The following is a 26,878-nucleotide window of genomic DNA, read 5'->3' on the forward strand; positions in this document are numbered from 1 at the left end:
GCTTCCTTCACAAGTCCCCTTCTTGTTCTGATGCTGAGTTTTGTGCATGTCTGTAACTGTATGTCTTTAATTTCCTGAGAATGCTTTTTGGTCTGTTTATTGTGCCAATGTTTGGTATCTTTTTTCAGTGCAACATCACCTATATGACTTGACAAGTTTTCAGACTGACATACCATAGAATGGACCCAAACACTGGACAAAAACACTAAAACACATAAAATTGGATTTGAAAAATTGTTTTACTATAAACACACAAAAATGTTCAATGAAGCATTTTAAAGATTGAAAATGTAAACACAGGTTGCAAATGTAAACATATGATATTAAAATTCAGATAAAATGAATCTATATACAATTACTTATCCTCATATGGGAACTGAAGACACAAATTTTTGTATGAATCTTTTCCCAACTTAAGTGTTTAAACAGCCGAGGACCCCTTTCTGACCCTTGTAGGACAGACACAGAAACTGTCTTGTCTGTTAGAAGCTAGGCCAATAAAATAATTTTTTAAAGTGTCAAGAATGACTATGTCAAAAGCTGCATAAGTTGAAAATGTCTAAAATATAATGTTTGTTTTCCGGTTGTTGTTTCCCCTTCTGTGTTGACCACAGTAGGGAAGTCCTCCTAGTGAAGTGCTTTGTCCTGGTCAATCAAGTGCTTATTTTCATTGGATAGCATGGCAATTGCTGTTTTCAAAGGTTCAGAAACTCAATGTGTGGTGCCAGCCCTGCACAAATTGTAAATGTAAAATATGAGCCATAGCCTCTAATTGCACTACAAAGTATGCTAACAAGATTATGTCCTTGTCACAAGTCTAAGTGTCTAAGTCTGATACACTTTAACCAGTGCGGAATCTACTAACATGCCACTACCATGTTAATATTTTAAAGAGCAGTAAACAATATCTGGTCAATGGTCCTATGATGGCCCCTTTCCAGTAGTGGAGCTAAACGTCTTTCTAGAAGTCGGTTGGCACCACACAGTTTTTTGCACTAGGAACTGCAACCAAATGGAAAACATAAACAAACAATATGGCTAATTTAGAGCACTTGCAGGATGACAGAAATAACTTCCACCATCACATGTTAAGAGGTAGGCTACATCATTTAGAAAATTTGGACATGAATGCTCACTTTTCGGTTATGGTAAGGTCAAATTATGGTAATTAATGATTGGCTATCTGCTGATGTAGAGCACCAGTTAGCATTAAATGGAGCGTTATTCGTAAGTTTTCATGTATATTATTTTGCCACTGGGTCAGAGCAAAATGTTGTGAGAGACACAATTCAGGTACATATAAGCACTGTTTGCAATGCCATCTGCAAGGTCACCCTGTTCTTTATGTAGGCATATAGATGACTTTTTCCAAGTGCCATTAGGAGTGAGGCAGCACACTGCACAATTGCAAAGATGTAGGATGTTTTTTTTAATATCAAAGTAATAAATAATTAAAAGTTTTGTACAGTATCCTACCCCACAACTTCCCAGTCTGCATCTCTGTTGGTGGTATTACATATCAGACAGTGTTTCACCTTCCTGTCTGAAGGTGCTAACCATCTTGCGCCCACGTGCATACAGATTGTCAAAAAATAGTTGGAACTGTGTGCCTTCCTGCTTTAAATGCTCCAGATACAATGCTTTGACCACCATAGTCATGAAATCCTTTCAGACACTTGTGTTAGCATACTTCAAGCATATTACAACTTCCATGATTTGATCCTCTTGTGTTTGCATATCTGGCCACTGGTTATGATAAAAACGCTGTCAGCATGGAATTACATTTCATTCTCAGTATCTCTTTTCGTACATTTCAGCTCAGTGTTTAGAATTGTGTTTAGAACATTACAACAACTGTGATGGCTTATAAACTACAATCACCAGGGACCTTATGATGATGTAGTAAATATTTTCCTGGCACAAATTAGGGCCTCTGATACCCAATTTGAAAGTCATAATGTCACAGTGTACCTGAGCATTTTTGGTGACAGTTTAGCCAAACCCAGATGTACATAAAGATGGGCATAAATGTTTTCCTTAAGGACATGTGCAGGAATTGGCTTCTATTTTACACACGCACTGAGGATTTAGAGACCCAAACCCTAAACCCTGCATAGAGAGGCTCTGTGAATGTGGAGTGGAATGTGTGTAAATGTGTCAATGTGTCTGTGTCAGTGGATATGCTATAGAAGGATAGAGTGCCGGCCAGCCAATCAAGATACACCGCTACTCTTTTAGAGGAAGGGACAGGTATGTCAGTGATCTTCTTATTGTACCTGACAGAGTAACTAATATGAGAGCAGTACAGTATCCAGGACTTTTCATTGAATCCAAACTGACACTTATTACTGTCTCCTTTTCTGGTGATTGCTTTATATGTTATTGCTATAGCAGCCCATCCACTCCACTCAGCCTCACAGTAACAGCGCCCCATCAGACTCTCTCTAGACAGCACTTGTGCATACTCATCGAATCTCTCTGGATGATCAGGATACTCGTTACGCTCTCCCAAATACATCACCTTTCTGTTTTCTTCAGACAGAGCGAGATCTTCATGTGCTGTGTTTGGGTCTAATGTGAGCTCACAGGTATCTGCACAGAAGAAGAGAAGTTAGAAAACCATCTTCCACACAAAAAGTGTGTGTGTGTGGGTGTGACAGAGAAAACATTACTATTACACTGTAATTACTATTTCACTGTACACAGTGCACTTACATTTTCTTAGGCCTGCTTTGATCCATTTCTTCCCTGAATGTTCCACCCTAAACAAAACACACATGCATACACAGCACCATCAGTTACAAAATATTCTCTTCCTTTCCTTTAATTTCTGTATTTTCTCCCCCCTTCTGTGACACACAACAGCTAATAATTAGTGCACAGTTAGACAAATAAAAATTCCTTTTCACTAATTACAATTTACAGGCTGCCAGGGCCGTATTCTCAGTTCTTACAGGAATTCTCTGACTTTCTATCAAGTCTAATAACGCTTTCAAATAAAATAATAATTGTCTGAGATTTTAATATCCACTTCGACAATCCTCAAGATGCACTAAGCAAGGCATATATCTATCATAGACTCCATAGGTTTCACCCAAATCATAAAGGGGCCCACACACTACCACAACCACACTCTAGACTTAATACTGACCTTTGGTGTAGACATAGATAACTTTCTACCATTCTCCCCCAGAGCACAGCAGTCTCTGACCATTACTTAATCTCATACAAAATTCACTTTAGTGGTAATGTGCGTTTATCACCATGTTATTGTGTTAAGCGGACAATAGCTCCCTCCACAGCTGGTAGCTTTATCAGAAAACTTCAGCTGTCAGCTGTCCATCTAATCCTACTGAGTTAGATACTATGACCAAGCTCTTAGAGGATAATTTTCGATCTACTCTAGATAGTGTGGCTCCATTAAAAAGTAAAATAACTCGCCCCTTGGTATAATGATCACACTCAAGCTTTAAAACAGTCTGCCAGACAACTTGAGCGAAAATGGTGCCTCACTAAGCTAAAAGTGTTCCAGTCCACCTGGAAGGAGAGCCTTATAGACTATAGAAGAACACTTGCTACAGCACGCTCAGCCTATCTCTCCTCTCTCATAGAAAACAATAAAAATAATCCTAGATTACTATTCAGCACAATCTCTAAACTAACAAAGAACAAAACAGTTAGTGAACCACAGATGCCATTAGCCTATAGCAGCAACGATTTTGTGAACTTCTTTAGTGACAAAATTGAAAAAATTAGGCAGAAAATTCAGAATACACAATTAAACTCCTCAAACCTGCTCCCCCATAATGCTATCCTCAACCTTGAGAATACTATAATCCCTGCAGAGAGGCTTGAATCATTTACCTTACTTCAAGAAAATGAACTAGTTAAAATCGTTTCTTCCGCAAAATCAACTGCTTGTATGTATCCAATTCCTACAGGTTTACTCAAGGAAATTTTGCCAGAAATAACCAAGCCTATTCTGTCAACAATAAGCTCCTATGCAGATGACACTCAGTTATACTTAGCAAGCGAACCGGATGATAAAATTAAACTTAGCAAGATTGAAGACTGTATAAAAGACATAAAAGTCTGGATGTCAAGTAACTTTCTCCTTCTTAACTCCGATAAAACAGAGGTTCTACTTCTTGGTCCAAAAGCGGCTAGAAACAGACTGTCTAATTTAACACTTAAACTTGACAATTTCTCAGTTGCATCAAGCTCATCTGTAAAAAGCCTTGGTGTCATTATAGACCCTGATCTGTCCTTCGACGCACATAAAACTAATATTACTAGAACAGCCTTCCTGGATCTCCACAATATTGCTAAATTGAGAAATGCATTATCTCTACAGGATGCAGAAAAGTTAGTTCATGCATTTATTACTTCAAGGCTAGATTACTGTAATGCCCTGCTGTCTGGATGTCCCAGCAAAAGCCTTAACAAACTTCAGCTAGTCCAGAATGCTGCAGCCAGAGTTCTTACTAGAACCCGAAAGTTTGACCATATCAGCCCAGTTTTATCAACCTTACACTGGTTACCAGTTAAATTTCGGATTGATTATAAAATTATCTTACTGACTTACAAAGCTCTAAATGGACTCACCCCTCAGTACCTGAGTGAACTTTTCTCTCACTATGAACCATCATGCCTACTTAGATCACAAGGTGCTGGCTTACTATTAGTACCTAGAATTAATAAAGTTACGTCGGGGGGAGAGCTTTCTGATACAAAGCCCCCCAGCTTTGGAATAATCTCTGTTAATGTTCGGGACTCAGACATAGCCTCAGTCTTTAAGTCTAGGCTAAAAACTTACTTGTATAGTCAAGCCTTTGGTAATTAGTTTTCCCTGTCAGTTTTATACCTGCCAGAGTCTCTGCTGCGCTGCTAACACTGTAATTGGATCAGTCACCCATTACAGACTCGACCCTCTGTGTGTTTTTCCTTTCCTTTCTTTTCTTTGCCGAGTTGAACAGCTGCCCATCGTGTGCGTTCTGATGCTGCTGCCTCTCTGCCTTGATCGGGTGCCACTGCTTGCCAGCCCTCTGGACCGGCTTGACCACCATTGAGCTTCTTGCTGTACAACGCCGTGCAAACCTCACCCTCACAATCCCGACCCCACTGATGCTGCTGCTGTTCCTGCATAAACTAAACTAATCAAATTAATCAGACACCCATTACAGAACTGACTCTCTGTGTGTTTTTCCTTTCTTTCTTTCCTTTGCCGAGTTGAACAGCTGCCCATCCTATGCGTCTGATGCTGCTGCCTCTTCTGCCTTGATTGGGTGCCACTGCTGCCAGCCCTCTGGACCGGCTTGACCACCATCAAGCTTCATGCTGTACTATGCCATGCAAACCTCACCCTCACAACCTGACCCCACTGATGCTGATGCTGCATGAACTAAACTAATCAAATTAATTATCCATGCTCCACCTGCTTTCCCCGGTTTTGTACTAACAATATTTACTATCTGGTGTCGACCAGAGGAGGATGGGTTCCCCTTCTGAGTCTTGGTTCCTCTCAAGGTTTCTTCCTGTTTCCCTAGGGAGTTTTTCCTTGCCACTGTCGCCACTGGCTTGCTCATGGGGGCTTGGACCCGGATTTCTTTCTGTAATGCTGATTTCCTTGTAAAGCTGCTTTGTGACAACACATGTTGTAAAAAGCGCTATATAAATAAACTTTACTTACTTACTTACTTACTATATACTATACAGAATGCTTTAATTTGATTTTAGTTTAGTATAGTTTTGATTTCAATTAAATCTAAAAATACAAAAGTAAACCTAGAAATTGCTATTGTAATGAGATTATTCTAGGTCATGAGATCATGCTGGGCAAGTGTGGATATAGCTTTGTTAACTGTCTGCATATTTTCTGAAGTTGACTGTCTGTAAAGTCAGTTCCTTTGGAAAGTAAAGTGTTGTACTTGCAACTAACTGCCTCTTGAATTAAAATTACTTTAGATTAGTACTAATTTCGTATTTAACTCTTTCATTACTCTGTTTGTAGCAATGTAAGCCTCACTACTTTATAATTATTCACATAGCTGGTCCTGATCACATTTTTTGTTAGTTTCCATTTATCTCCATTTAACCAGGGAAGTGCGCTCTGTTAGTCCCGTTTCATTTTAGTTCTCGTCAGGAAAATATTTATGAGAACCTGTATTGCGGATTGAAAATTCTCAGATATCCCCTTAAGGAACTATTCTAAGGAGGAGCTTCTCCCCTTCGTTAACATTAAAATCCTTCATTAAAATGTCTTTTAATAAATCTTTTGCAAATCAATATTTCTAATATTGAATTTATCTGAAGCTAAATTCTGAAATGTATGTAAATCTTTGTAAACTAAGATGTTTCTTTTTGATCCATTTTCATGACGCATATATTTGATCCATTTTCGTGACGCATATATTAAGGTGTCATCCAAGCTGTCAAATTTGTTTGAAGTGTGGGGCTCATGCATGACAGTCCTAAACACAAGTATGCATTTTCTTAAATGCTAGATTAAGTATGTTGTGCTTTTGTTGTAAATGATAAAAGGTTCACATATTTTATCATACATTTTCAAAAATAAGACATACCAATTGTTCTGCTGCCACAATATGGCATAACATGTTATACTTCTATTTTATGTGATATTTAAGGATTTGTCATGTATTGAAATACAGCATGACATATTGTGATATACACTGGACTTGCACCCAGTGACTGTTATTAGTATATTATAGTAGAGTTTATGAGTCTTACCTGAACAGTGGATTTGATCCACAGAGTGTATTTGATCCACCATTATCATTTTATATTGTATTGTTTTTTTCTACCATCCATATACAACTTATTTCAGCCATAACAATAGATAAAGAGGACCAAATAAAACAGATAACACAACAATGATATAGTTTTTCATTAATTTATTGAGCAAAGTGATCAGAGAATCTTGGTCCATTCCTCGTAACAGAACTGCCTCATTCAGTTATGTTGTCATGAACATCCTTCTTAGGTCTTGCTACAACATTTCTATTGGATTAAGGTCTGGACTTTGACACCATTCCAAAACGAAATATTTTGTCTGCTTCAACCATTCTTTGTGGATTAATTTGTGCTCTTAGCATCCTCTTCTTTTTGCAGGACCCACCTTCTGTTAAGGTTCAGTTGATGGACAGGTGCCCAAACATCCTCCTGTGAAATTTCTTGATACAGTCCTGAATTCATAGCTCCATCAAATGATGGCAAGCTGCCCTGGTCCAACAGCAGCAAAACATCCCCAAACCATGATACTGCCACCACTGGGTTTCACTGGTAAGATGAGGTTTTTATGCTGGAATGCACTGTTTTGTTTTCGCCAAACATTTCAAATTTAAGCCAGGAAGATATATTTTTGTTTGGCTTTCTCCATACTATTGTTACATACACACTATTATTTTTCAGTGTTTGCCCAATTGCGGACTCATGAACACTCACATTAGCTAGTGTAAGAGAGCCTGTATATATATTAGCCTGTCTATCCTTAGATGTTACCCTGGGGCTCTTTGAGATCTCCCAAGAGATTGTACACCTTACTCTTGGAGTCATTTTTGTTGGATGACCACTCCTGGGAAGGGTAACACTGGTGTTCAAGTTCCTCCTTTTGTACACTATCTGTCTGACAGTTCATTGGTGAAGTCCAAACTCTTCAGAAATATTTTTGGAATCTCTTCCAGCCTAAGGACCATTGGCTAATGCTTTTCTAAGGTCCTCAGCAATCTCATTTGACATTTCTTGCACTACCAATTGTGTTTGGTAAAGATCAGACTTTAATGGTGAAGACACAGGTTGATTTTTTTAAAATAGGCTAGGGTCAGTCACACTTACCTGATTGTCATCCAATGTATTGAACCCCCTGACCCTATTATCCCATAAACCAAACTGATAACTCTAGAGGTTCATATACTTCGGCTAACCAAAATATATAATGTTGGATTACCTTGTTCAGTAAATGAACGATAAACTATATAATTGTTTGTGTTATTTGTTTTGTTGGGTTCTCTTTATCTGTTGTTATAATTTAAATAACTTATACAGAAATGCATATAATTCTAAAGGATACACACATTTTCAAACAGCACTGTACACATATTGTGTTCTTTCTTATGTACATATACATAAATCTGTACATACCTAAGTGTCTCCAGTCTGCAGTATGGATCCCCCAGTTTAGCAGAAAGGAGATTTACTGCTGACTCTCCTGGGTGGTTGTAGGTGAGATCTAGTTCTTTCAAATGTGAAGGGTTTAAATTTAAAGCTGAAGTGAGAGAGGAACAGCCTTCCTCTGTGACCAAACAACCAGACAGCCTGCAGAGAAGAAAATGGGGGAAAAGTGGGTACAAGGACTATATTTTTAAGAAGTAAAAAGGATCACGGAGCAGCTCCTAACATATTGGATAAGGATAAATATGTACAAATCACATAGAGACAAAGATGCTAGGACAGATGGCCCTAACTGAACTTTTAAACAATAGAACATTGTCCTACTGTGACATTGTAACTTTCTATCTTTGTATCTTTTTTCCATTTTAAATGATTAAATGGATCTCACCTTAGTGTTTCCAGTTTACAGTGAGAGCTCTTAAGTCCAGCTGAGAGCAGCTTCACCCCTGAATCATGCAAGTCATTGTTACTAAGATCCAGTTCTTTCAGGGGACATTTTTCTGATTGTAGAGCTGATGAAAGAGCTCTACAAGAATCCACAGTGAGATTGCAGACAGATAGCCTAGAAAAGAAGAGAAAAGTATAAAACAGTATTGGGAGGGGATCGAATCAAATGTTCAATCAGTCTAAAAAATCATTTATGTTGTAATTCTGTTGGTAATTTATGTCTTCCTGTTTTACAAAGGTAAATCTTACTGTGTAATTTTTTGTGGCATTATGCTTTTTCTTTCTTGAATATTATATTTTTGTGATGTTAGGATTTACATATCATGATGTCATTCTAATTTTACACTTGTCATTAACAAGCCAACTCTAGGAACTCCTGGCATTAACAAGTGTTCAAGCTAATTGTTCTGCAAATGATTAGTCAATATGAAGGTATGCCAACAATTATAACATGTCTCCTAGTGCTGATGCTACAGCAGAGGAAGGTAGCAATTGCTTCACGATGCTTTAATATAGTTAAAGGGTCATACTAGAAAAGTGTCCTCTTCCATGTTTCTTGACACAGACAATGGTTGTTCACTAATTATCCTGCCACCAGAGATTATGGTGAAAGTTCTTTAAAAAATGTAGGATCAATTTTGAGTGAGGTGTGATGTTCACCATTGAAGGAATATAGGCTGACTAAGCTGGGACTTGAACATATTTTGAGGTGGTACACTTCCAGAGCTATTGAGACAGAGTGCATGCTTTTATGCTTGGAAATACATGATCCAAACCCAAAAATGTAAAATTGGTCACATTTAAGCAGCTTTTCTACTGCACTGTACCGACTTGACGCTACTTGCCTTTATTGCTTTTCCACTAGGCAAATCTGGTACCTGTTAGTGTGTACTACTTTGGTACCACCTCTGTCGAGGTTCCAAGCAAGCTAAGCCGAAACCAAAAGGTGACATAAAAATGCTACAGACTACTGATTGGACATCTGAACTCCGGTGCAGCATTTCCGGAACTCTGCCGTTTTTTTCAGCAGTCTTTTGTCTTGCTGCCATCAGCCTCTTTTGAACAATATTTGTCTCCTTCACATCATAGGCATCACTATGATGACCAGCTACATTGAGGGGGTCCTATATCTGCAGTGGAAGAAGAAGTAGCTAATACCAAAAGTGAGTAGTTTCAAGTTGAGCTGTACCATGCAGTGGAAAAGCAGCTTTATATAGCAATTGTAAGTGGCCAAAAAAAGGGAAATATTATGAAAGAAACACTGAAGAACCTGACTATATGAAACTTAAATTAGGGGTTAGCAGTAGAGGGTTTACTATGGGAGAGTACAGATCTACAGTTTGGCCTTCTGACAGTGAGGACTAAAGTTCCTTGTCCCTTCATATCTTCATCATCAAAGTTGCCAATCCCAGCTCTAGCACTAAAAAGACATACACCAAACTGTACATGCCTGAGTATCTCTACGTTGCAGTGTGGATCCTTCAACCTAGCAGAGATAAGCTTCACTCCGGTGTCTCCTAGATGGTTGAAGGTCAAATCCAGTTCTTTCAGGTGTGAAGGGTTTACACTAAGAGCTGAAGCCAGTGAAGAACAACCTTCCTCTGTGACCAAACAACCAGACAATCTACAGAATGGAAGAGAAAAAGATGAGTCATGAAAAAAGCTGCAGGACATGTATGGAGTTCATTTTGTGCCAAAAGTTTCAAATGAAATGCTAAAATCCCCAAGCAAAATATTGAGTATTTTTTGCTTATGGAATTGCTCTTTTGCTTCTGAAACATTTTTTGCCTCTGACTTTTGTCACTTAGTTCACTACATTAATGTGAAGCTCAACAACAGTCTATCAGGACATTTCTGTCCTGAAGCACAGAACTCACTTAACCTACCTAACCATTCACATGATTAATGATAGAGCAGCCACATTAATAATCAAAATGTTCACAAAAACTGTTTCACCTCCTTTTTTGGCTTGTTTTATTTTCTTGCTCCCGCCCAACCTGTTCCCATGTCTGGTTTGTTTGTATATGTAGCACCAGTATTTGTGTCTGTCAGGTCTTGGCTTTGTGTTCTTTCACGTCTTAATGTTTTAATTCAAAAATGATTTCACAGAAAGCTCACCTGAGTATCTCCACTTTACAATGTGAACTCTTCATCCCATCACAGAGTAGATTCACTCCTGAGTTCTGTAGGATGTTGTTGCTAAGGTCCAGCATCATGAGGAAGGAGTTTGCTGATTCCAGAGCAGAACAGATAACTTCACAGGCCCTCTTTGTGAGATTACAGCCAGCTAGTCTACAAAAGAAGAACAAATGTAACATACCCAAAAGAGTTTCTGAAACATTACCAAAGTCTCAGAATAGTTCAAAAGTTTAAAGACACCTGCTTTTCCACCTTTATTTTCAAGGGTAAACCATGAGTAATATTAGGAAGTCCCTCCCCTTCCCCTTGCTGCAATAACAAACTCTACTCTTCTGGTAAAGATGGTTGCTCCATCAATACAGAGAATGCAATTTCACTGCTCCACAGGCCAATGCATGGAGCTTTATACCTGATCTAGCTGGCACTTAACATGGTGACCACTGGCTTGTGTGCAGCTGCTCCAGAGCATTCAATTCTATTGTCACATAAAAGTAGGACATTAGAAAGGATGTCTGGATACTGCTGAACACATAGTGTACATGTACTTTGCTCTTAGTGTGGGAGTTACTGTAGTATCAATATGCTGGCATAGAAGACACAGTTCAGAAGACGTGAGCTGTATTGGTATCTGGACATCTAACCTTTCTCATCCATGGCATTTCTGGCATCTAACTTTTTATCCATAAATACCTCAACACATTTCTAAGGATTTAATTTTGTTTTTCATTTTTACTGAGAACTCTGCCTTATTGACATGCAGTTGCATCTTTACTTTGTGGGCTTATTGTTCTTTATAAGAATAAATAAATCTATATTTATTATAAGGTAACAAAGGCAGCACAAATACAGAAATAAGCAGAAAAGATTGAATACACTAAATGGCTAGTGGAGATACAAAATATTCTATTTATTTTTTTATACATATTGGTTTTATCTATATTTTTATTGATGAAAGATTTTTATTTATGGAAGCACATATGTACACTAATACTTCATAAATGAAGAACACATCACAAATTCAAATGTCATTCACTATTCACTATATGATTATTTACAAAACACTGCTGAAAAAAAAATCACATAAACTTCATTATAATGTATGTTTTGTACCCCTCAGTAAAACCTATACAAATGTAAGGTATTCTAATTATTTAACTAGTTAATCATTTTTTACAAATGATTTATAATTTATAAATAAATAATTTTTGCATTCTCAAGGTCAAAACAATTTAGTGTGTATATATATATATATATATATATATATATATATATATATATATATATATATGTATATATATAAAGTTAATACTTTATAATGTTGGGGTCCACTGTGATCAGGGGAATGGCTGCAGCTGGTGTAGAGTGACTTTTGACTGTCTTAATGAGAATGACTTTCCAAAACCTCACCTGAGTTTCTCCAGTTTACAGAGTGAACTATGTGAAGTGTTCACTCCTACAAAAAGCATCTTAACTCCTGAATCCTTCAGGTTGTTGTTACTGAGGTCCAGTTCTTTAAGGTTGCAGTTTGCTGACTGAAAAGCTGTTGCAAGAGTTTCACAGGACTGTTTGCTGATTTTACACATGGAAAGTCTGAAAATGGAGAGTAGATAAATCAGATCTTAGAATATAATCAAAGATGCATTACTGACCTCTGCTGGACCCTTAACACCATTTGGCTAACAATTAAAGCACAGCAGCAGCTTAACTTCCTGCAGGGAATGATGAGAACAAACCTTGCCTTTTCCATTCTCACAACTTTCAATCCAGAGTATGTCCTGACCAGCTAACTCACTGTCTTGTAAGAGAACTGCACAATCTTGGACAGCAGGACCCTACAGCAGATTACAAAGACAGCTGAAAAGGCCGAACTTCTACCATAAGCGCTGCATCAGCAAGGTTACTGGCATTGTGGACAAAACCTGCCACTCCACTTTTAGACTCTTCACTTTTCTGCCATCTGGCAAGTTAACTGAGTTAATTGAGAGCCTTTTCCACCATCACCAGACACTGATTACTGACTGGCAGACATTCAGGGCCCTCTCTTCTCTGACAAGACCAATATACATATATAGAAGCCACATTGTCTGTTGTTCTTAATCTGAGGTGATATACCTGCGCATCTGCCATGCTGGAGCAGTCAAGATCCACTCATAAAAAACACACACATGTACTGTGATATGGTGACCATAACTTGCTTATTAATCAATCACTTTTTACCAAATTTGTTTTTAAATAATTCTTGGATATCTCCACATATTTTTGATTCTGTTTCGCAAAGTCCTGCAGTTTGTTGTGTTTGTCCTCTGGGTGTTACTTTGCTACTTTATGCTATGTCCTTTTTGCCCTAATCTATTGCCCATTCATTGTCTACCTTGTTCCACTAGCCTAAACTTAGCTTATGCTGCCACTGCCTTCTGTTCCTCCTTTTGATGATTTAGCCTAGCTTAGATTGTTCCCCCTTCCCAAGTTGTTAGCCTAATCATTAGAAAATGCATTAGCATATCTCTTTTGCTGTGAGTTTCAAACTCACAGCAAAAGGGATAGGCTAATGCATATTGTAATATACATATATATATATATATATATATATATATATATATATATATATATATATAGCATTTAGCATAGCCTAGACTGCTCATGTTCTTTACTTAGTACACACACCATATATATATGGGTGTGTTTGTGTGTGTACACATATATTTTCCCATATTACCACACTACAATTACTACAACTGGCCCACTGCCTAAAATGGCTCTTGCATAGACTGAACGCTGAGGAGACTTTGTATTCTCCTATGGGGTTTTACAGAAACATTAACACTTTTACAATAGTCTTTGTATATTCTATTATCCATTATAATCCATGTTGAAAATAAAGTATCTATATTTTGCCCCCAGATACAGGCTGAAATAAGATTATAAACAAAAATGTCTCAAAGTGATAATTAGTAAAACTGTATTATGTGACTGGTAACATCAATGTCAGCATTAATATATATCATATATCATATATCATATATATATATATATATATATATATATATATATATATATATACACATATCAATTAGAAAAACTAACCTTAGTACCTCCAGTTTACAGTGTGAACTCATCAGTCCTGCAGAGAGCAGCTCCAGTCCTAAATCATGCAGGTCATTGTTACTGAGATCCAACTCTTTAAGTAGTAAATCCGAACTCAAGACTGATGCCAGAGCTTCACAGCTGTGTTTACTGAGGTTACAGTGGTCAAACCTTCATAATAAATATTTTGTTAAAGATTCATTACTACTAAATGGCAAATGTGCTCATGCAATTTAATTTTGCCTCCTCAACATGACAATTTCATGTAATGCATAAATGCAATATAAATAAAAAACTCTATTGTGTCTTTATAGTGTTTAATTCAAGAATATGTTTGAATCTTCTTTCCATTGCACATACTTTTATTTTTCCTGCTTTCATTTAAGAACAAATTAACAGTAAACTCACCTGAGTATTGCTAGTCTACAGTATGAACTCTTTAGTCCAGCAGAGAGTAGCGCCACTCCTGAATCCTGCAGGTCATTGTTACTGAGGTCTAACTCTGTCAACAGGGTGTTTGCTGATTTGAGAGCGGAGCAGAGAGTTTCACAGGAGTTCATGGTGAGATTACAGCCAGCTAATCTGTAATGGCCATGTACAATACAACAGATACAATATAGAGTACAATTAAAACATGAGATTTGGTATGGTGTGACAAAATTTTTCTGATGTGTTCCTCTTTCCTGAGCAAAGTGTCAAAGGCTAAAAGAAAGAGGTACTAGAAAGGAGATTGTATGGTATTTCTATAGCATATTTCAGGAAGAACTGACCTCAGGACTTCCAGTTTACAGTGAGAATTCTTCAGCCCAGCAGAGAGCAGCTCCACTCCTGAATCTTGCAGGTCATTGTTTCCCAGGTCACACTCTCTCAGTGCTGAATCTGAACTGAAAACTGATGCTAGAACTTCACTGCTGTGTTTACTGAGATTACAATGGTCCAGGCTTTATAATAAAGATACCAATTTTTTCAAATTAGTTCATTACAAAATCAAAAAAAGAAGATGCCATGTAAAGAGCATTTAATTCAGAGGATACAGAGCCTTCAAAACTTATATTAGTCTGCAATTTATTCCATCTTTTATATAAAATCATACCCTTTTATGCATCCTTACTTTGTTGTTATTGCTTAAATATTGTTTCTTGCTCACAAACTTTTTTTTGACAGTATACAGTTTATATACTGTAGATGGTTCAACACATTACTTAATAATTGTATACTTTGAACTTTTGCAAATCTTCAAATAATTAACAAAAATTATACTTGCAGAGCTTGTCTTGTGTTTTTCACCACTGGCAGTAGTCTCCTCAGTCCTTCATCTGATGGCCTGTATTTCTTCATTTCAAACATCTCTTGAGTATCCTCTGACATCAGTAACACAAACACAAGAGCCGACCAATGCGTAGATGAGAGTGTCTGTGTTGCGAGAAGTCCTGAGTTCAAGTACTTCTGAATTTCACTTGTCAGAGAACTGTCTTTCACTTCATTTAGGCAGTGGAAGAGATTGATGCTCTTTTCAAAGGATTTTGTTTTCCTGATCTTCCTCTTAATGTAGTCTACAATGTTCTTCAGACTCACTTCTTTGATGTCCATTTCTGGCTGTAGACTCTTGAGGAGTCTCTGATTGGACTCCAGTGAGATGCCAAAAAGGAAACGAAGAAAAAGATCAAGGTGTCCATTTTTACTCTTCATGGCCTTATTCACTGCTGTCTTGAGGAGATCGCACAGGCTGTGTTTTAAATTCCATGTTATTTTCTCCAATGTTGTCTGAAGAAGTGGGTTGAATTCATGACTGAATGTGAGGAACACAAATATGGCGGCAAGGAACTCCTGGAAACTCAAATGTACGAAGCTGAAAATCTTCTCATCCTTTTTAAAGACTTGTGTACACACTCCCGAGTACACCAAACCTTCATCAACATCAATGCCACATTCTTTCAGATCGCTCTCATAAAATAGGAGTTGTCCCATTTGCAACTGAAGAAAGGCTAACCTTCCAAGCTTCAGTATGTTAAGTGCTCCTGTTTGTTTGTCTCTTGTAAATGTTTGAACTGTATTAATCTCTTTTTGCTGTCCTTCATATTTCTCAGACTTTTGCATTGTTTGAAACAGCAGAAATCGTATGTACATTTCTGTCAGAGTAGTGGGAGCATTTTTCATGTCTTTGCCTTCCGTCAACATCTTCTGAAGCACAGTGACTGAGATCCGACAGAAGACAGGTATGTGGCATAAAATATGAAGACTCCTTGCTGTCTTAATGTGAGAGATTATTCTGCTGGCTTGATGCTGATCTCTGATTCTCTTCCTGATGTACTGATCCTTCTGTGGGTCACTGAATCCACGTATTTCTGTTACATGATCAAAGTACTTGCGTGGGATCTGACTGGCTGCTGCAGGTCGTGAGGTTATCCAGATAATAGCAGAGGGAAGAAGTTCTCCTTTGATGAGGCTTGGTATTAGTTTATCAAGGGTAGTTTTTTCTGTAACATTGGATACTCTCTTTTTGTTAAAATTCAGTGAAATTCTACTTTCATCAAGTCCATCTAATATTAAAAACACACTACTCCTACCATTTAATATTTCTTTTACATCTCCACCACAGAGTTCATCATGAAAGTAAAGTAGAAGGTCCCAGAGGCTGCACTGTTCATCTTTGATTAGGTTAAGCTCCCGAAAAGGAAGGAACAGTATGAAATCTATATCCTGATTGCAACTGTCCTCAGCCCAGTCGAGAATAAACTTTTGTACACAGGCTGTTTTTCCCACTCCAGCTATTCCCACTGTCAGTACTTTTGTCCCAAGAGCATTGTGGTCACATGACACTTTGAAAATATCACTGAATTTGATTGGGGTTTCTTCTGTTTTGGGATAAAATGCTTCTACCTGTCTCACTTCGTGCTCTGTGTTTACTCCTCCTGTGCAGCCTTCAATCACATGAAGTTCTGTGTAAATGTCTTTCAAAGGCATATAATCACCTTCCAATGCAGTGCCTTCATACAACTTTGCCAATTTTGCTTTAAATTTTGTTTTTATATTCCTCCTGACATCACATTGTTCTCCATCTGTTGAAAAATACGAAGAAAATAAAGCTTTATGCAAATCTTTTAATAACCTGAGAGTAAGGGTGACTGTAAAAATTCTTTAATGCGTAAAATATTATATATTCCTTTACCAACTGAATAGACTAATGTACAGCAGCAGTAAAAACAAAAACATATCAAAAAGTCAATACATAGCAAAAGGCCAACTCAATATACTGTGATGTTCATCTCAGTAAAGATAATGTAGCTTTAAACATTGTCAATCAAGTAATAACAAGTAGAAATTCCCTATCAATTTTATTTCATTTGATCATGTAAGTATTGTTGTCACTGTGGTATTTAAAATCAAATGAAATGCAGGCCAAAAAATTTGGTTCTTAAGCTTACTTTCTAATTCATTAGATACACCTACCTTGTAGCTATATTTATTGGCCAGCTGATCAGCTAATCCTACCATATGCATAGTTAGGTAGGTACTGTAGCTATACAATTACTAGACTATAGCCAAACTGTGCTAGACACTATTTGGTAGCCACTTTCTATGCTTTTACACAATGGCAGGATTGTGCAAATTCATTGGTTAAAAAAATGGATGTTTGGCTATGATAAATCGTTCTTTGTATGTGTGTTCCCAGCAATGAACTTGGTGTATCCTGCCTACATTCAGTGCATTCCCAGAGATCTATGACCCTGACCAAAAAAAGCAACTAGTGAAATTGAGTTGAGTGTGATGTTCATACCAATGTATTTGTAAACGTTACCATGATATGTTGTTTACCTGCAGTGAAAGTACTACTTGAATCTTCAGTCTGAGTTGCAGTGGAGGAAGCTGCTGGACGCTTACAAGTTACCTCTTTATGTATAGCGCTGCCTGAGAGACAAAGGGGTATCACAATAGAAATATAAAACACAAAATTAACTTAGACGTTTTTATATGTGTAAAAATCATAGTTTCATTTAAAGATATTTTCAGCATACAGTTAAATATCCAAAATAAGTGGCATCCTTGGTAAAGATGACAAAAAAGTGCCATGGAAAAGAATTTGTAGTTTAATACATAAATTTTACACTGTATATATAGAAAAACAATTTCATGCTGCAGTAAGGTAAAATTATTAAAAGAAACTGCATAATCAAAAAGGTTACCATGCTATATGGCTGTGGAGTTTAGTGATCATAGTGATAATCTTACTTGATATAAGAAATTATACTGGCTTATGCCAGTTTATAATGTTGCTCTCTAAATATCATGGTCAACAGTGGCTGTTGAAAAACCCCAAGTGTTTTGGCCAGGAAACCAGGCCACTGAAAATGTTTAGTAGCTACTGAACTATTTTTTGTGGATTTAGAGGTATGCTGTGGATGTTTGTTCTGTTAGATGGTCCAAACATGATCCAGACTTAATCTTTGACATTTTCGCACAGCCTCCCATCTTTGCCAAGGTGTGCCATAATACCTGATGTTATCGCATTATTGGCATTATTTACTTTCTCTGAGATTGATCCTGAGTTCCTCAGCCAGTTGGTTTTGGTTTATCTTCTTCAAAATGTCCAATGTGATCGCCACAGCTCCCCTGAGTTCATGGTTTGCAACCATCTTATCCACAGTGTCCAATCTGTCTGCATTCTCCAGAAGTGCCTTTGGGATGCTCTTGAACCCTTGCACACCACTGGTCAATTTCCATTGAAATAGCTTAAGGTCCTTTTCCCCCAAGTTCTGCAGAGTGTCCAGCAACACTTGTGGAACGTTTGCCATTTAATTTTACTGTAATTGAAGATGAATGACAGATTCAAGTTTAACCAACCATTTTGTCAAATATAGAGGGAGAAATCTGCCATTTCTCTATGGGTGATTGCTTGCTTTAGCAACAATTAAACATGTTACACGGCCCAGGGTGTGTGGGGTGGAAGCAACAGTTGTGTTTCCTGTATAGCGGGATATAAAGGAGACGGTGAAACAGTGGCCTTGTCTTCAAGCTTTCAAATTCATTTTTGTTTACTCTAATACAATTGTAACTAAACACTTTGGTCTTTCATTTGTATTTTGCCTAGCATTACCAAGTCGACCCCCTAGTACATTGGCAATTGCTATAGTACAGCTACACACTATGGGTAAAATAGACTTAAAACTGTCTCATATATCTTCACATAAATATTTTGTTCTCAACATTATCCCCTTTGCATTAGCTCTTCTTTCTTTGACCAAAGTACTGAACCAAAACAGATTAAAAAAAAAAAAATGAAAGTAACAAAACCATATTTCCCAAAACTCTCTTCTTTCTAATAACCAGTAGAAATGTCCCAATAATGGAGAATTGCTACTTATTAAAGTAGCTCTCAGCAGCAAATAAGTACAAGCTAACAGTAACTCATTTATGCTTATCAACAGAGCCAAATTGCTAAAAGCTGGCAGAGGCTCAAAGTTGGCTTATGTTACCAGGCCAAACAGGCAAAATGCTATTGAAGGCTATTAGTTTGAGTAAGTTGTTAACAGAGGCTAACTAGGTGCTATTTTTCCAGAGCTAAAAGGCGATAGCTAGTGGAAGCTAGACATTGTTTTAGAATGGCAAACAGGCTAAAGCTAGCAAAGGTTAGCACTTGAACTAGTTGAGGGCAGCTGGTTGTTAAGCTTTTTTAGCGTTAGTGATGCAAACTTAACAGGGTCTTAAAGATTCTTTTATATAGCCTCTTCAACAATAAAACATAAAACTATTGTTAAAACATTATTACAACTCAATGTCAATGAGCCAATGAGTGTCCGCCATCACACAATGCTTGGATGGCACATACTTCACAAAATCATACTATTAATTGCACAAATTTAATATTTCACATCATAACACAAACTCTTCTTAATGTAACTCATTTTATAGTGCTTATGTGTATTTAGTTAATTTAGTTCAAACAGTCACTTTGTGTTTATGGATTTGAGAGCTTTATCCATGCTTGCTTAAAGCCAAAATCTGGTGTCTGCCACTGCTTCAGTTATTTATTATTAGTTAGTTATTCTTTCAAGTACAGCACCTCAAAATAAATGCTAAGGCATATAAAAAAAAACACTTTCTTTTATATGCCATAGCATGACGAGCTGAACTCCGCACTTAGCCATTGGTAAGACTTGAGGAGAGGGCCTGTGTGTTTACATTAACACTGAATGGTGTAAAAATGCGCTTTTAGTCTCTAGTCACTGCTCACCGCTGGTGGAGTTTGCGATTGTCAGAACCAGGCCATTTTATTTGCCAAGAGAGCTGACTACGGCATACATAGTAGTGATGTATATACGTAGCTCCCAGTGCTAATGCTAACGCCGCACTGAGTGAGCTGTACAGTGCTATCAGCAATCTCTAAAACACACACCCAGACGGACTGTTTATTGTCACTGGAGATTTCAACCATGCTAATCTGAAGTCAGTACTCCCCAAATTTCACCAGTATGTGGACTTTCCAACCCGGGGGGCTAACATGCTGGATCTTGTTTACACAAAAATCCATGGCGTGTACTGGGCCGAGCCCCGCCCCCACTATGGCTACTCAGACCACATCTCTGTGATGCTCACTCCAGCATACAGACCACTCATCAGATGTGCCAAACGAGACCAGAAACAAGTGAGAACCTGGCCACCAGGAGCTATCTGTGTTCTTCAGGACTGTTTTGAGCACACTGATTGGTAGATGTTCAGAGAAGCAGCAACTTCCGGTGACTCCATCAACCTGGAGGAGTATACAGAATCAGTGACTGGCTACATCAGCAAGTGCATTGATGATGTCACTGTGTCCAAACTCGTCACAACTCACCCCAACCAGAAACCATGGATGACTGCAGAGGTGTGCATGCTGCTGAGAACCCGTGACAAGTCTTTTAAGTCAGGGGATAAAGCAAGCCTCAGTATAGCAAGAGCCAAGCTTTCCCGGGCCAGCAGAGAGGCTAAGCTAAAACACTGCTGACACACGGCGCATGTGGCAGGGCATCCAGGCCATCACCAACTACAAGACACCGCCACCTGCTTGTGACAGTGATGCCTCCCTTCCAGATGCACTTAATAATTTCTATGCTTGGTTTGAAGCACAGAACGGCATGACGGTGAGGAAGACCACACCTTCTCCAAATGAACAGGTACTGTGTCCATCCATTGCTGATGTGCGGAGAACTCTACACAGAGTCAGCCCATGAAAAGCACCAGGATCTGACAGCTTACCGGGCAGAGTGCTCAGAGAATGCGCCGAAGAGCTGGCTGATGTTCTCACAGACACATTCAACATCTCTCTGAGCACTGCTGTCATTCCAACATGCTTCAAGTCCACCACCATCATCCCTGTGCTGAAGAAGTCTTCAGTGTCCTGGCTCAATGACTACCATCCCATTGCACTCACTCCCATCATCATGAAGTGCTTCGAGAGGCTTGTCATGAAGCATATTAAAGACCAGCTCCCTCTTTCACTGGACCCACTGCAATTTGCATATTGCCCCAACCGCTCAACAGACAATGCCATCTCCACCGCACTCCACCTGGCTCTCACCCACCTGGACAATAGACACACCTATGTCAGAATGCTGTTCATAGACTTCAGTTCAGCATTCAACACCATCATCCCTCAGCAGCTGATTGGAAAACTGAGCCTACTGGGCCTGAACACCTCCCTCTGTAACTGGGTCCTGGATTTCCTGACTGAGAGACCTCAGTTAGTTAGGATAGGTAAGAACATCTGCAGCACCACCATACTGAGCACCGGTGCCCCTCAGGACTGTGTGCTGTTTACTCTACTGACTCATAACTGTACTGCAAAATACAGCTCAAACCACATCAAGTTTGCTGATGACACAACTGTGGTGGGTCTGATCAGCAAGAATTGTCAGCATACAGAGAGGAGGTGCAGGGGCTAACGGACTGGTGCAGAACCAACAACCTGTCTCTGAATGTGGACAAAACTAAGGAGATGGTTGTTGACTTCCAAAGAGTGTGAGGTGACCGCCCCCACTGAACATCACTGGCTCTGCCGTGGAAATCTTCAGGAGCACCAAGTTGCTCAGTGTCCACATCACGGAGAACCTCACCTGGTCCCTCAACACCAACTCCATAGCCAAGAGAGCCCAGCAGCGCCTCTACTTCCTACGGAGACTGAAGAAAGCTCATCTTCCCCTCCCATCTTCACCATGTTCTACAGGGGGACTGTAGAGAGCATCCTGAGCAGCTGCATCATCGCCTGGTTTGGGAATTGCACCGCCTCTGACCGCAAGACCCTACAGTGTATAGTGAGGACACCTGAGGAGATCATTGGAGTCTCTCTCCCCTCCATCATGGACATCTACACCACACGCTACATCTGCAAAGCCACCAGCATTGTGGATGACCCCATCCATCCCTCACACAGACTTTTTTCACTGCTGCCGTCTGGCAGAAGGTACTGGAGCATCTGTGCCATCACTGCCAGACTCTGCAACAGCTTTGTTCCTCAAGCGATCCGGTTTTTAAACTCAGAAGGATCAATCTGAATACCCCCTCATACACATACTCTACACTCACACAAACACACCCCTCTTTTGATGCTCTACTTGCACCTATCTGGAACATTGCTGCTTTACACTGTTTACTCAAGTACTACCTCAGTAACTGCTGTGTTTATGTATGTTATCTGACAGCGTAAACTCACAGATCACAGAATGTTAAATGTTTCTGCACCTTATTCCACTACCTCATGTCCAGAAATGAGTGCTCTGTCGGTGCTGCACTGTCCTGTCTGTTTACTGTGTCTAATGTCTGTTTAATTTATTGTATTTATTGTATTGTTTCTAGTTTAATTTTTGTTTGCACACTTATGTCTGCACGTTTGAACTTTGTAGTCTTTTGTTCCATGTTGCACCTTGTTCCTGGAGGAACGTAATTTCACTCCACTGTGTACTTGTACATAGATGAAATGACTATAAAAGCCTCTTGATTTGACTTGACTTGACTTGAAATTAATTCACAACAGTAACACACTCATTTGACATACTGATCTAACATCACCTGTAGTTTTTAAAACATATCACACTACAATATCTGGTTTGAAAAAAAACAGATGCACTTTGTTGAATTTTGAGAATATTTCTCAGTAACAAAATATTCCAGTATGACGACCCAGGTGTGAGGTAACTAAACCTTACAGGGTAGTGGAACTGTAGGAGTGGAATTGAGCACTCCTTTGATGTAAATGTCCAGGCATTATGGTTTATGTAGTTCACAAAGTTCTTTTGACATTACTTCTATATGAGACATTGAGAATTTAACCAGTCTCTGTGAAGAGGAAAGGCCTTCTATGAATCTCTTCTATCACATCTATAGTGCTCTAGTGATCAAGAAGTAAAGGAATGATTTCTTGATTTCATCATTTGTAAGGAAAACTTTCCAATCTGCAGTTCAATGAACATTCAGCACATACGAATACTATTAATACAATACATTACTACACCATATATTTTAAGTATTCGATTGTGTTATATTAACCATTTCCAAACCTCTCCTTGTGGAAGCCCAGTATTATTTGTAGTTTTGGCTTATCAATTCCCTAAATTAGGAACACTGATGGGTAATTTTGAACATATCCATGCAATTGTTGTAGGCATCAAGAAGCTGGTGACCAAATTTTGAGCTTTTAACAAGTTCACAATATCTCAACAAATGTTTTTAAATACAATAAATTCTAGTTACATTTCATTGTGTTAGTGTATTTGTTCTGTAATAAATAAATGATTTTAAACCATTTGCCTAAGTGGCTATGGCTTTTGCACATTACTGTATACCTGTGTGTTTTGTCCTTTGACTTTTGAAGTATTGCAGTTTCCTTACTGCATTTATTAGCCAGGTTCCTTGTTCTTGTTCCGCAATATCTCATGTTTTGACTGGTTTGTATTTCATCACCCCTGTTTACTTGTGTAATGACCTTGGCTCTCATGATTATGAGTGCTGGATTGTGCATAATAAAGCTGCTCAGTGCATGTATCCTTCCCCATTTGACACACAAACTTTAAACAAACTTTGGTTAAAAAAATAATTAAATTGTTGTTTAAGAGATCAAATAGTAAATTGATATTGTGACAAACCCATTTGACATACAGATCTAAAATAACTTAGTTGTGTATAGTACTACACATTCAAAAAGCTTTGGTTTGATTGAATTTTAATGAAATATGTTTTGAAAATTCCATCAAGACATGCCTTGCCAAAGTCCACAGTAGATTTGTATGTCATATGGATATGTCACAATAAAAAAATGTTACAAAGAAAACTTGAGTACAATTTAACAGGTGCATGTGTTACCAAATTAAAACTTGTAGTGGGTTTATGGCATGGGTCTTGGTAAACTATGTGTTTTTCAATCTTACCAAACTAAACGTTGTAGTGTCACGCCTCCCTCTAGCATGACTGAAACTACAGCCAACACGGCCACCTCAGACTAAAGTTCCCAGGACTCCCCACATCATCACGTGACTCAGAACTGTACCTGACCCATGTATCATGTTCTGCTTCTCTGGACTTCTAATCACACACAACTGTTTCTCTCTGTATATAATGAGCCTTTTTTGTAACCACACTTTGTGAAGTACTGTCACCTTGTAGTGCATCTTGAGCATTTCTCTCTTTTTCATGTATGACCTGTATTACGTTTATGACTTTGATTTTTGCCTTTGCTCAGTTTTGGATCTCTGGTTTTTTGACTTTCTGTTTCTGTTTTTTGACTGTGATTTTGGATAATCCATTTGGCATTTAAAAACATATAAGAAATCATTAAAATTCAACCAAATTTGAATCAAACTAAGGATTGTATTGTGTTTGTCAGATGGGTATATGTACAATACAAGTGATTTTAGATCTGTATGTCATACGGACATCTTTGAATATGTTTCGGTGCTTGCTGCAGCGATTCTAGCTATTTTGATCAAATGTACTTGGCAAAATGGAAAGATCGGGTACTTTGACGAAATATAATGATTGTAGTTTGTTGTCTGTTTACCACGGTTTAGAAAATTTAATTTAATAAATTTTAGGAGGTTGTTTGTGAGCAATAGGAGGGGTGAAACGTGAATATCTGCTGAAGATCCAACATCAAGCTAACTGCAGAGCTGTGGTCACAGTCAGCATAAGAGCAGTGTTGTGTACAGTGGCTTTACTATAAACATCAAATTCGAAGACTCTGATAAAAACAAAACACTTTACTAAATCTAATCAGGCCTATTATGACTTGTGGAAAAGTTACTTGTGTGTCCTACTGGAGAAGCACCAGAGCAAACTCAGAGAAAGGGCTTTTTGAAATATATTTGCTACCCAATAATGAACCCTAATTGAGTGTTATTTTTGGACATCCACAGTATTTAGTAAATGCAGGCTTGGGCAGGACAAGCTATAATTGAGGTTAGTAAAAGTCCCCTATGTGAAATAAAAGCTCTAATTTTTTATATCTAGGCATATAACTAACTCAGGGAATCAGGTACAAATTCTGAGGAATACTCCAAAGGTATTCTATTTGAATTTTCTATAATCATATTTCACTCTTTTAAAAATTAGTTCATTATGCATGGTTCATTACATCTTTAACAGCTTAATCTTTAACAGCTTGCCTTATTCATTACACAGAGTTGAGTATTTATAAAGCTATTTTGCCTTTCTCTCACACAAATGTAGAACCCTAGAACTTATAGTATTTTTTTTAATTTTTAATATCTTATACATCTTAGATTGATCTCCGATCCTCTTATCTGCACTGCGCATGCTCTGCGAGAGGTTCGGCCAGAATGCGAGAAAGACGTGGAACAGTTCCCCTTTTGAGTCGTGGTTCCCCTTTCTGAATATCTGAAAAGCTGCTTTGTCACAATGTTGTACAAAGCACTAGCCAATATAAATAAAATTTCATTGCTTTGTCTTCTTGGCTTGACCTAATTCAATTACACTATTATGATTTCCATGTTTAAAGACATTTCAAAACAGAAATAAAAATCATGCTTTCTCAGAGGTAAATATTTACTTCTTCTAGCTTCCTTCTACTGAGCACAGAGCAGACATTAAGCAATTACACATTCACATGAGCATAAGTGAGCTTACATGTGCAATCATTTGGAATATTCACAGGCATATTCATCAGTCTTCTATTTACCATGGCCTATTTTGATCCAAATCGAATTGTTTTGAAACCACCTTAACCTAGCTGTTTTCCCTACTATAATATTGAGACATCTCTGCTCTAATTGTTCAGCAAGCAAAAAAAAAGATCAACATGCAAAAGTTATCACAATGTTGGGGCTATGCCAATAATGTCATATCTTAGATCTGTTAATGTACTTAGATTGCTATAAACAAAGACATTTTTTTTAACAGTAATGATGTTCATAGTTTCAGTGGTGGACACACACACCCACACACACACACACACACACACACACAAACAAAGGTTCTTGTTATGAACATAACATCACTGCTAGATATGATCTTACCATGGAAAATATCTGTAATCCACTTGCAATAATCCTTGTTCCAGTGGAGAAGAGAGAGAACAAAGTAGCTGGGGTATAACAGCAGAGGTGAAACTTTTAATGGAGGATCTAAAGGATTTAGCTTTGGTTTTTCAGCCACCAGTAGGACAAAGAGAAAACAAGGTGTTGACTTTGTAGTTGGTCCAACCCTGCTTCAGGCTCTCTCTCTAAATCACCACTTCCTCATTACTGTTCCCATCAGATTTGCCTCACTACAAAAAACAAAGAAACACACACACACACACACACACACACACACACACACACACACACACACACATATTCAAATATTCATATATTCAAATATTGAAAATGAGAAATTTCTTGTTTTTGGAAAATTATATGCCCATTTTGAATTTAATGCCAACAACACATTCCAAAAAAGGTCTTCTTTTAACAACACTCTGTAAGTGTTTGGGAACTGAGGAGACCGATTGCTGTACTTTTGAAAGTGAAATGTTTTCCCATTCTTGTTTGATATA

At 38.1% G+C, this 26,878-nt stretch overlaps 1 protein-coding gene across 1 annotated transcript; it reads right to left on the bottom strand.

The window, feature by feature from the left end:
* Positions 1-376: 376 nt before the first annotated feature.
* LOC118802331 (NACHT, LRR and PYD domains-containing protein 12-like) lies at positions 377-26,444 on the bottom strand. Its single transcript, XM_036562847.1, has 9 exons — positions 26,358-26,444; positions 18,383-18,659; positions 17,674-17,766; positions 15,122-16,916; positions 14,266-14,439; positions 8,576-8,749; positions 8,158-8,331; positions 2,716-2,762; positions 377-2,592 (listed from the first exon to the last, which is right to left on the bottom strand). Exons 2-9 carry the CDS (start codon positions 18,648-18,650, stop codon positions 2,069-2,071), a joined length of 3,249 nt encoding a protein of 1,082 aa, XP_036418740.1. The 5' UTR covers positions 18,651-18,659; positions 26,358-26,444; the 3' UTR covers positions 377-2,068.
* Between the last annotated feature and the right edge of the window lie 434 nt (positions 26,445-26,878).

Source organism: Colossoma macropomum, unplaced genomic scaffold (genome assembly GCF_904425465.1).
Source record: "Colossoma macropomum unplaced genomic scaffold, Colossoma_macropomum, whole genome shotgun sequence".
In the NCBI taxonomy this organism is placed as follows: Eukaryota; Metazoa; Chordata; class Actinopteri; order Characiformes; family Serrasalmidae; genus Colossoma; species Colossoma macropomum.